This window comes from Urocitellus parryii, chromosome 12, assembly GCF_045843805.1.
Source record: "Urocitellus parryii isolate mUroPar1 chromosome 12, mUroPar1.hap1, whole genome shotgun sequence".
In the NCBI taxonomy this organism is placed as follows: Eukaryota; Metazoa; Chordata; class Mammalia; order Rodentia; family Sciuridae; genus Urocitellus; species Urocitellus parryii.
This window is the reverse complement of record NC_135542.1, coordinates 20,701,238-20,712,819: the sequence shown is the minus strand read 5'-3', so window position 1 is coordinate 20,712,819 and position 11,582 is coordinate 20,701,238. Positions and strand designations below refer to the sequence as shown.

The 11,582-nt window shown below is 52.1% G+C and overlaps 1 protein-coding gene across 1 annotated transcript; it reads left to right on the top strand.

The window, feature by feature from the left end:
• The first annotated feature begins 1,000 nt into the window (after positions 1–1,000).
• Il1b (interleukin 1 beta) lies at positions 1,001–6,540 on the top strand. The gene is made up of 7 exons (XM_026379973.2): positions 1,001–1,057; positions 1,576–1,637; positions 2,102–2,150; positions 3,640–3,835; positions 4,305–4,469; positions 5,440–5,570; positions 6,334–6,540. Exons 2-7 carry the CDS (start codon positions 1,591–1,593, stop codon positions 6,538–6,540), a joined length of 795 nt encoding a protein of 264 aa, XP_026235758.2. The 5' UTR covers positions 1,001–1,057; positions 1,576–1,590.
• The last annotated feature ends 5,042 nt before the right edge of the window (positions 6,541–11,582 follow it).

Below are 11,582 nucleotides of genomic sequence, written 5' to 3'. Positions count from 1 at the left end.
AGCACCATTTGAAACCTGGGTCCTCATTCATTCCACCAGCGAAGAGCTGCCCCGGGGCAGTACCCCGCGACAGGCATGCTGCTGTGGGGTTCAACGGTCTGGTAATGCTTGGTGTTCACAAGAGGTATAGCATAGTCTCTTCTGGATATGCTCATGGAAACAAGCGCTCATCAAAAAGTGATTTTAGGCAGAGAACATCTCTTCTACATTTTAAAAAGTCTCTGTGATCCCGGACACTTGATTGATTCAATAAACCCCTTTCCCAATAGAACATAATATGGGATCATTTCATTGATCACCCAGCACTGATGTGTTTTCGATATGAAATGGCTGGGGTACCAGCACCTGGCATCTCGTCGTGGCAGGAGTTTGTCTCTGAGGTCACCTGACCTGCTCAGGAGCCTGCACCCCTGAACACTGTATGTCCCCTGCTCCATTCGAGGGAGGCCAGTGTCTCCCCAGAGACCCTCAGGACTGATGGAGAGTGTCTGAGTGGAGAGCAGCACCCTCAAGCCCGACAGGGAGAGCGAGTGCCCCTTCGTTATACCATCCAACCACTCCCAAGGGGAAAGGTTCCCAACCTAAGTACAAGGAAGTGGGGGGGGTGGTTATCTGTGCACATTCATCTGCATGTCCTGCACGTTGTTCCAAAGACCCTAAATCAGCACACTCTTCTAACCCAGGAAAATCCAGTATTTTAGTCTTGACATCATAGGCACCGGGGTCATAAGGAGAACGGTGCTGATTTGCATGATGACCCATTTGTGAGATGTGTCATAGCTTGGTATCCCTGGTACTGCCACAGATTAGGGATAATTTCGGCATACCAGCCCCTTTCCCCGAAAAGCTCCAGCCAATCCTCTTCCCCCTGCCCCAGGCCTTTGACTTGGTTGTGAAATCATTTAACCAGAGGGAAAATTTCTCAGCTCTTCACTTCTGCTTTTGAAGGGCTATAAAACAGTGCAGGAGAAATCAACCAGCACAGAACAGAGTTCTTTGTGCTCCACAGCGCAGCAGGCGGATCTGGGATTCTCTCCTACCAGTCTTTGTTGTTCAGGTATGGCCTCAAGTCCCGCTGATGCTTAGAGCCTAAGGGGGGTCTCTCTGTCTGTCTCTCTCTATCTCTCTGTCTCTGTCTCTCTCTCTGTCTCTCTCTCTCTCTATCTCTCTCTCTCTATCTCTCTCTCTCTCCTCCTCCTCCTCCTCCTCCTCCTCCTCCTCCTCTCCTACATTCCCTCACTATCCTCCTCTCTGCCTGAAGATTGGGCTTTTTGCAAAAAAAAAAAAAAAGCTAGCTCTACTGTAAAGTAGCTGTTTGGGGACTGCCTTCTGCTTACCCAGCAGCTCACATCTGAGAGGTCAATGGAGGGACCATGCACCCAGTCTCCTAACAATATATTCCTGGTTTGGATTTGATTCAGCAAGCGCTTTCCTCTAGACCCCAGGATGGCTCTTTCCAAGGGCATTCCTTTGCAGGCCTGGCTGTACTGGATGCTGAGGGAGGGAAACGCACATGAAAGTGGCCCTGGGGGGACCGGCCCTGCAGTGACCACTCATTGCCTGCTCTTCTCACAGGTCTCAAAGGCAGCCATGGCAGCAGTACCCGAACTGGCCAGTGAGATGATGGCTTACCACAGGTGAGTGTGGACACCGAGTAGTCTGAACAGGGCTCCCCTCTCGTGAGTGAAGGTTGTCTATGCTTAGAGACCAGATGTGTCCCCAAATCTCCTCATTAGGTGGCAAACAAGCTAACCCACCCCAATCCAGCCTTGGAACTCTGACGCCAGCCACCCTTGCTGCTGCACATTCCCAGTGGACATGCCAGGGGCCCTTTGCAAGTTTGGCTTGTGTGGGAGGGGCTCTGATTTTAGCTGACTCTTCTGGGCGAGAGTTTAGGTCTCTGGACCCAATCAGGCGCTCTCAGGATGCCTAGCAGCATGGCCCAGAACCTGCCCTCTAGACTGTCCCATGCACATCGCCATGGAACTCTCCAGAAGTCTCCAGGCAGCCTTGAGGAACAGGCTGTTCACAATTTTATTAGTGCAAGGCTTGTGTGCACAAAAGGAAAGACATCCCTGAGCCATGTCTATCTTTATTGCAGTGACGAGAACGACCTGTTCTTTGAAGTGGACAGCCCCAAACACATGAAGGTGAGACCCTGGGCCTTGCTCCTGGTGTGTGGAGGGGCTCAAAGAAACGGGCTCTGGGCTGCCTCACCCCCCAGGTGTTTCGCAATGGGCTGACTTTTGCCTCTTCCAGTAAGATAGACACCGGCTGCACCCCACTATCCCACAGTCTCCCCATAAGCATTGCTGGGCAGCTGCTCCACCCAAGGAAGACAGCCAAGTCTTCAAGGAGATCTGGTCTGCCTTTTGTTTATTATTATTCTTTTTTTTTTTTTTTTGGCAGAGAGGATTGAATCCAAAGGTGCTTTACTACTGAGCCACATCCCCACCCCTTTTTATTTTTTACTTGGAGACGGAGCCTCACTAAATTGCTAAGACTGGCCTCAAATCTGCCATCCTCCTGCCTCAGCCTCCCAAGTTGCAGGGAATACGGGCGTGTGCCACCATGCCTGGCTTGGTCCTCCTCTCAGGAGATGGGTCCAGTCTACTTTAATCACTTGATTTAAACTCTGCCACGCAGAGAGGGTGGCCTTGGGAACTAACCCATGCCTGCCCCTTTTTCCTCCCTGGGATGGAACTTAGGTCAGGAAGACATAGACGGTATCAAAAAAAAAAAGATGGGCTGGGAGTCAAAGCTCCCAATTTTTGTTAGAATTGCTGTTTGATCTTGGACCAGACACCCTCCCAATTTGGTCCTCATCTGCAAACAGATCTTTTCTGCCACCCTGGCATTCTGGAGCCCTGAGGTCTGGGCATTTTCAGCTGGGAGCTAAGTTCACCCCAGCAAAGGGGCCTTCTTCAGGCTCACACCAAGGTCCAGCTGTCTCTTCTTGGTTGTGTGATGCCTGATAAGTTTCCCAGGTGGCGCAGCCGTCTCCCCCCCCCCCCCCCCAGTTCAGGCCAGCTTCCCCCAGCCTCATAATCCCGGAACTTCTCGCTGCTCAGCTCGGCTCTCCTCTGTGCTGTTGGGTCTCTGTCACTGTCCTTCAAACTCCAGAACCACACCAAGCCTCAGGGCAACTCCAGCCAGGCCTGAACGCAGCAGGGAAGTGGTCACAGACTCCACAAACAGCCACCCTTCTTACAGTGTTGGCAGAAAGCCTGAGAAGAAGGATCTGTGTAGAAAAATCCAGAACTCGTTGAGTGAGCCAAGATCAACAGAAAAAGTCATGATCGTTATGGTTCCAAAAATTTTAATGGCAGTGCTAGAGCATTAGGGATAGGAAAAGATAGGAAGGGTGAGAGGGTGTATGGAGAGGTGGGACGTGTACCGGAGAGGTGACGTCGAATGGGCCTCTATTTTAAGAGAATAGCATGTAGGATGTCAGGAGGCCCACATTCTTCTTGCTGTGTGTCCTTGGGAAAGCCACTTACCCTCTCTAGGCTTCACAGACCTAGCAACTAGCAGTAGAAGCTTGGTAATCTCTGAGGCCCCTTCCTGCTCTCTGGGGTCCATGCAGGAGTCCTCCAGCATGACCATCTTAACCTGCTCATTGCCTCGGTCTCCCCACAGTGCAACTGGCAGGACCTTTACCTCGGCTCCGTGGACGAGGGCATCCAGCTGCAGATCTCCCAGCTGCACCTCAACAAGAGCTTGCAGCAGGTGGCGTCTCTCGTCGTGGCCGTGGAGAAGCTGCGGATCCTTCCTGGCGCACAGGCCCCCCGGGGCGAGGACCTGCACACCTGCCTTTCCCTCATCTTTGAAGAAGGTACTGACTGAGATCCTCCCTCGGGCTCTTCTCAGCCCCTCACTCAGCCCCCAAATCCCCTCCCCAGCTCAAGCCTTTAAAGGTAGAAAACAAGCCCAGAAACCAAGCCAGCGCTGCCTTTGGCCAAAGCCCCTCCTCCAAGGAGACCGTGGTGTGAACCCACCTTGCGGCTCACCTCCCTGAGCGTGGTGAGCCTGAAGCCCACCCCTCTGCCGGGCTCGTGCTGTGACCTGAGTAATGACATTTCACACAAGTGTCCCATCACTAGTCCTCAGTGAGGGACAGTGGCCCTGAGCCATGGCTCCGGTGCCAGGGCCAGCGTCCTTGCCACCCCACTCCCCACTTCCTCCCTCCTGGGTCACAGCTGGAGGTTGAGGCCATGTGCCTGTGTCCCCTGAGGGGCCCAGCCCTGCTGCCCACATCCCCCACCGCTGGCTCTGCCTTGACGATGTGTGTCTCCTGATTCCAGAGCCCATCTTCTGTGACCCCTGGGATGACGACGGATACGAGTATGACGCGGCCGTCCCGGTGCTGAACTGCCGGCTGCGCGACGTCCAGCAGAAGAGCCTGGTGCTGTCCGACCCGTGTGAGCTCAAAGCTCTGCACCTCAACGGACCGAATCTGAGGCAACAAGGTAGTTGGGGGCACCCTGGCGTCCCCTCCCGCCTGCAGGCCGCTTGCCAGGGCTCCCCAGAGCAACAGGACTGGGAAGGGACGTCCACCATGGCACTGACCCTGGGCCCAGCCACAAGGCCAGCTGGACAGCATCAACCTGCGCATTTGCTGGTGGGAGGGTGACCAGCCTGCTCCAGCAGTCCCAGGGCCACTGTCCCCAAGCCCCACGGGAGGGTGCAGTGCCAACACTCCCATGGTGCAGGGTCATTTGATGGACAGGCGCTAATGGCTGCGGGTTCCCTTTCCTGCTGTGGAGACTGAAGCTGGAATATCAGGGAGACAGGCTGCCCTTCAGGAGCCTGGCGCTGCTCTGCGCCCCCCCACTTCCCTCCCACCTCCACCACACGGGTCCTGTTTTACCAGCCAGGGAGCATTATCTCTCCTGGCCTCATTTTGTGTGTGTATGTGTGTGTGGTACCAGGAAATGAACCCAGGGGCACTTAACCCCTGAGCCACATCCCCAGCCCTTTTTATATTTTATTTAGAGACAGAGTCTCGCTGAGTTGCTTAGGGCCTCACTAAGTTGCTGAGGCTGGCCTTTGAACTCATGATCCTCTTGCCTCAGCCTCCCGAGCTGCTGGGATGATAGGTGTCCACCACTGCCTTCCCTGTCCTTCTGTAGTGATCAGATTGTTCTCCTCTTGAGGATGGGCACACAGCGGCCAGTGACAAGATCACTTCCTGCCGTCCTTCAGCGTTTAGACCTTAGTGTCCATTTCAAGGTCCCCCTTAGTCCCCATTTCAAGAGGCTTTGTGAAACTGTCGGGCCTTCTCTGAGGAATCCCGGAACTAGCCCCCGACCCCGCTGTTGTGCAGGCCAGCGGTTCCCACAGGGCGAGCTAACTTGAGAGGGTCCCGGGTTTGGAGGGCAGTGCTTGGGCCCGCCCTGCACGGCGTGGCCTGACCAGAGACCCCGCTCTTGTCCCCAGTGGTGTTCTCCATGAGCTTTGTGCTGGGAGAAGGGAATGACAGCAAGACACCAGTGGCCTTGGGCATCAAGGGGAAGAACCTGTACCTGACCTGTGTGATGAAGGGGGACAAGCCCACCCTGCAGCTGGAGGTGAGTCAAGACCAGGGGAGGCCCTTCAGCACCCCGGGGGCAGCCGTGGCCGCCCCCTGCTTCCCAGGACACCACCTGCCTCCCACCCCCAGCCCCTAAAAATCTGGGAGCTGGGCTGCTTGACAACTTTACATAAATGTCAAATAAATTCAACGTGATTTTTAAGGCATGCAAACATCATTACCCCGGCAGAAAATTAAATCTTGTAGCTCGCTGCCGGGCTCATGCCCAGCCATTGTAACCGTGCCAACAGATCAGACCATGTTAAGCCTAGGCGCATTATACACCGGGAGGGTCTCTCCATTTCCGGGATGACACTTTGGAGGAACTCATCCACTGAAGGGACCTGTCATCAATCTCCACTTCCAAGATCACCCCCCACACGCACACCTGCAGCTTTTCCAGCAAAAGCTTCATTTCCAATTGATGTCATTTCCAGCCAGGATCCTTAAAAATAAATAAATAAATAAATGCAAAAGTACCTAGAAACTACATACTCCTAGAAGCTTTGACCTAAGTTTTACTTTTAAAAAAATCCACACCTCCATGGTGTTCCCCAGCAATGATCCTAAGAATTTGGGGAAGACGAAGGGTTCTTTCAGTGGCTACACAGAAAGCTGGGGTCCCAAAGACAACTCAGGAGTGTGGCTCCAGGTCCTGTACCTGCTCATTGAGTGTCCCATCTGGTCCGTCCCAAGGTCACCTCTCCCACAGTGTCTCTGTCCCATCCCTCACCAAGAGGCTTGTTTCTATTTTGCTGCAGAGTGTAGACCCCAAAAGTTACCCCAAGAAGAGGATGGAGCCGAGGTTCGTGTTCAACAAGATAGAGGTCAAAGACAAGGTGGAGTTTGAGTCTGCTCAGTTCCCCAACTGGTACATCAGCACCTCCCAGGCGGAGCACCTGCCCGTCTTCCTGGGGAACAACAGCGGCCAGGATATAACAGACTTCACCATGGAATTCATGTCCTAAGGAGGCTGCACCTTCGGCCCACGGCAGCAAACGTAGCCTGCGCGCAGAGGGCTGGCAGAGGAGGGCAGGAGGGCTATGAGCATGGCTGAAGGCTGGACCGACACCCACCTGCGTCCCCAGGTGGGGACACATGCGCAGAGCTCTCTTGCCACCAGCCAGGAGATGGCTCTCTCCTCCCAGGGGCCATTTCGGAACCTCTGCTGACCTGGCCACCCTCCTCTCCTGCGTCCTCAACGCCAGCCCAATGGGATCAGGCCACATTCTGTTCCCAGAAAACCTCTCCTCTGCTCCCAGCTTCCGATGAGCATCTGCTTACCCACTTATTTATGTATTTATTGATGGGTGGATCTATTTCATTCAAGGGGACCGGCAGCGGCGGCAGTGACCGTGACGGAGCCTCCTCAGTGCCTGTGGAATAGCTGTGATCAGGCCTGGTGCCCAGGCTGCAGCTAGTCCTCCCCTTGGGGCTGAAAATAGATGCACTCAGACTATGTGGCGGGGAATATTTATGGGTGAGAAAGTATAATCCCACTGATTCAATGGTTCTGAAATAAATTTCACTGAAAAAAAAAAATTCTGCCCTGGTTGTTGACTTTTCTTAGATTTGACACAGAAAAGTAAAGATAAACGGGGCCATCAGAGTCCTCGCCAGGGGTCTGGAAGCCACTCCTCATTGCTGAGTGCTGCTGAGACCCTAGTACAGCCCTGGACACAAAAGCCAGCCTCCCGTCCACCCCTTTCCTCCTGCTGTCCAACAGGAGGCTGTTGGAGGCACAAGAGTCCTCTGGAAAGGGAGTCACTAAACATCACAGGCAGGTCACAGCTGCAAGGACTCGTCCATCCATCTGGCATGAGACACTCAGCCCTAGGGCCTGAGGGACAGAGAAAAGCAAGGGCAGGTGGCAGAGACAGAGGGCACCTTCAGGTGACCCGAAGCAGAGGCGGGGTAGGATTTGAAAAGAGCAGCCAGGAAGGAGTCCCCAGACCTGGTAGGGGACAGGCATCGAGGAGGGTGGCATGCCAGTCCCACCCAACGGGACAAGCGCAAGCTCCCTGCTAGGAAGTTAAGGGGCCCTGCAGGTGAGGGGCCAGCATGAGCCACAGTGTGGGATAGGACAGTTAGTGACACAGGACACTGACTCGGGATCACAGAAGCCACCACAAGAAAAGTCAAAGCCTGAAACAGACCAGGGAAAAATACTTGTGACTGAAATCCCAGACAAGGGAGGATTTACAGAACATCCACAGGCTCCCTTGGGAACAGAAATCAACAAGATAGCAGGCCAAGGACAGTAACGGGCCGTTCCCAACACAGGAGCCACCCGCAGATCCTCGGCAGAGGAGAGGGGCTCCACATTAACCACGACCAAAAGAAGACAAAAGGTGTGTCTAAGAGCTCTCTCAGACACCAGCCGAAAAATCCAGAGGACTGCACGTCCTGCTCGTGAAACTGGGGGAACGCCCAGCGTCCAACTCGACAGCGTGGCAACAGCAGGCACTGCCACCTCCGTGGAGGAAATGTGATAATACCCAGGAAAATCCACAAGTGCATTTCCCTTGAGACTCAGCAGTTTCACTTCTGAAAAGGGACACATGGTCCAAAATCTTCACGACACGTCATTTGTAATAACAAAAATAGGAAATAACCCAGGTGTCTGTCAACAGGAAATGGGTTCAATGATTAGGGAGCGTGGAATACTATGCAACTATAAAAAAGAAGGAGAAAGAACTCTGTGGGGAAACCTCTCCAAGGCATACATACTGGTGACAAAGAAAAAAAGAGCACAATGCAGACAGTGTGCAAGGTATGCTGACTTCCGGGCAACAAAAGGCAGGGGTGGGGAAGGAAACACACTGCATTGTGCTCGTATTTGATCTGAAATTTTCTAGAAGATACATAAGAAATGAAGTCAAGGATGTTGTTCATAAACATTGAACCAAATCAACTGGAAGCAACCTAAAGATCCAGTGTTTGGGGGAAGGTTAGAGAATCCATGGCAAATTAGAAAGGAGATGGTCCTGCAATGGAAAGGTATCCAGGCAACTCATCGAGAGGAAAGGACACATTGCAAAATAAGTACAGAGGGACAGCATTTATATAAAAGGAAAGGCATTGCCCATCTGTGGTGCATAACTGTGTGCGTCTGAGGGTATAGGGAGGCGAGAGCTCTGGAGAGTACTGACAGAAAGGAACGGTTACTTGGGGTGGGGTAGGGCCCGGGAGGGGTCATCAAGAGGAATTGAAGCTTTATTTATAATGCTTTACAAATAAACTATAATTTATTTGTAATTTTTTACAGGAAAAACATATTTGTGAAATACACACAAAAAAAATTTAAAATACAGGTATTCATTAAATCTTCTGCATTAAAATGTAGAAAAGGCTTGGGTTGCAATTCCTGGATATGAACCCAGGACTCAGTAGACCCTCCAAAGATTGTCCTACTTGTGGTCGGAAGCCCAGTTCTCTCCCTAACAACTCTTGCTTTTCTCTGCACTAGGTGTCCATGGCCTGAACAGGCAAATGATCTGCTTCTAAAAGGAAAGGGCCGGAGAGCCATAATCCTCCCGGAACTCAGCCATGTCCACCAAAGTGCAACGGCGGCGAGGTTAGGGAGCCTTTGAGGAGCCAGAAAGGCAGCTTGTCTGCAGCTCTGGCAGGTAATGCACCACACCCCAAGGGCTCCCACCAGGAGCGGAAGCGGGGGCTTGCCACCTGTGTCACAGATGGTAACAGGTGGTCCCTAGGGGCAGGCAGTGGCTTCTCCTGGAGTCTTGGGCTGGCTAGGGGAGATGCAGTGGCGTGTGGGAGCACACCTGGCCTGAAAGACAGACTGGGGAGCGGGCGGCTGCTCCAACACGCTGGCTAGAGAGGGAGGGGGGCATCATCGTATCCTCTACACAGACCCTCCCCTCCATTTCTCATCCCCCAGGACAGCCTTGCTGGACTCCCCCAAACATCTAGTTCAACTGGAAGCTGGGGCCAGGGTGGCCTAGGGGACTGGGCACTGCCTGCTGAGGGGTGAGTGACCACACCTCCTCTCCTCTGTTGTGTCATCTCCCCCATGGCCTGGGTCCTGGATTGCCAATGTGAAGGCAGGCTCAGGGGTAAGAGTCTTCTCCCCAGGAAGGCTGGAAGCACGCTTTCCTTGTGTGCATAAGCACAGCTCTTTGCTAACATAAATAATCTTGAGAATTCAAAACCCTCTCAGAAAGTAGGTCATAAAACACAGCACCTGGGCCGGGATCCCTGGGAAGGGCAGGGCTGGAGGGTGGGGTCATGCAAAGGTATGGAGGAAGTAAGGAGAAGCAGAGCAGAGGTCTCCTGTCTCTGGGGACGTTGCAACCTCAGGTCAATGCAGCTGCAGAGTCAGAGGGTCCAGGTGGGTCCTCCGGGCACTGAGGCAGAAGGCGTATCTGGTCTGTGCCACTCCCGACCAGCCCCGAGCTCCTCCCAGGCAGTCTCAAAGAGTCAACCCTTCTCTTTCTCCAGCACCTCACCTCCCCCACCTGCACCCAACCCCATCAGCCCTCAGAGGCAAAGAGGTTTGAAGATCTCCACCCACCTGCTAGGTGGGACCCAGGATCAGGCTGTGGGCAGAGGGAGCTGCCTCCAGCACCCCAACGCTGCAGATGGCCTAAAGAAGCATCCAGCCAGTAGGGGGCCACGCAGCTCCTGTGTAACGGGTAGATTCTGGTGAGACTTCGGAGCAGCTGGATGTCTGGGATCCAGATCATAGAGGAGCATCAAAGCATGCCACCACCTGGCTTTAAAATAAAGGCACTGGGGTCCTGAGCATTACCTGGGAAAGATGTCAAGCATGAGAGTCCAGAGGACACTCCTCAGTAGCCTGAGAAGCAGGCGGGCTGAGCCCCGGCCTCCTGCCAGCGTTGGAGCTGGGACCCTTGTCCCAGGAAGTAGTGTCTTGTAGATGCACCATCTACTGAGGGCCCTCGGCCACACTGCAAGTCCAGTGTTCTCCCCAGGGCCCCTCCTATGTGCAGAGCATTGTTCTTTCAAAATTTTACACTCAGCATAAAAGAATTTGAAAACTGTGACCCTCCCACCTCACTCCACATATTTGCTTTTAGGTTTCTATCTAAATTTTGTCATCGATATTTTAAGGAGCTAGTTACAAGTGTTATCATTTCCAGAATATTCTAAGTACAATTGACCTTCCATAGCTACACGTTCTGGAAGTCATCCAACCACAGATGAAAAATATTTGATGAGAAAAAAAATTGTACTAAATATGTACAGACTATTTTTTTTTGTCATTATTCCCTAAACAATAGGGTGTAACAATGATTTTCCTAGTATTTACATTGAAAGTAGTTTGTGTTTGTTTTTGTTTTTGTTTTGTACCAGGGATTGAACCCAGGGGCACTTAACCACTGAGCCACACCCTCAGCCCACTTTCATATTTTATTTAGAGACAGGGTCTCACTGAGTTGCTTGGGGCCTCAATAAGTTGCTGGGCTGGCTTTGAACTTTCAATCCTCCTGCCTCAGCCTCCTGAACCATTGGGATTACAGTTGTGTGCCACTGCACCCAGCTCATTGTAAGTGGTTTACAAATTACTTAAACTATGTGGAAGGACACACATAAGTTATTTGCTAATACCATGCCAATTTGCAGGAGGCATGGGGGGCCTGTGGATTTTTGTATTCTCCAGGTGTCCAGGAACCAATTCCTTCCACTACCAAAGGACAACCGTATTGCTGCTTTTAAATAAAAATGTTCCATGACCTTTATAACTGTACCCCAGGAAATCCCAACCTTAAGGACTATTTCCTGTTGTCACCCATCTAAAAATTATATGAATTCAGAAAATTCACAACATTCTTTTTTTTTCCTTTGAATAGACACTTCTAAACGTTTCTTTCATGAAATTTAATGCTAATATTATACTTAAAGGCATTTTCCCAATCATCCTGTGTTACTTCTTTACAACAACAAAAAATATGCCTTCATTGTTGTATTTTATGTAAGCACAGAATGCTAGCTTTTAAAGATTCCTTTAAACTGAGTTACCATTATT

Coding starts and splice junctions, on each gene's coding strand:
- Il1b (XM_026379973.2), top strand. CDS start 1,591: ATGGCAGCAGTACCCGAACTGGCCAGTGAGATGATGGCTTACCACAG. Junction 3,836..4,304: donor TTCCCTCATCTTTGAAGAAG/GTACTGACTGAG, acceptor TCCTGATTCCAG/AGCCCATCTTCTGTGACCCC. Junction 4,470..5,439: donor ACCGAATCTGAGGCAACAAG/GTAGTTGGGGGC, acceptor TCTTGTCCCCAG/TGGTGTTCTCCATGAGCTTT.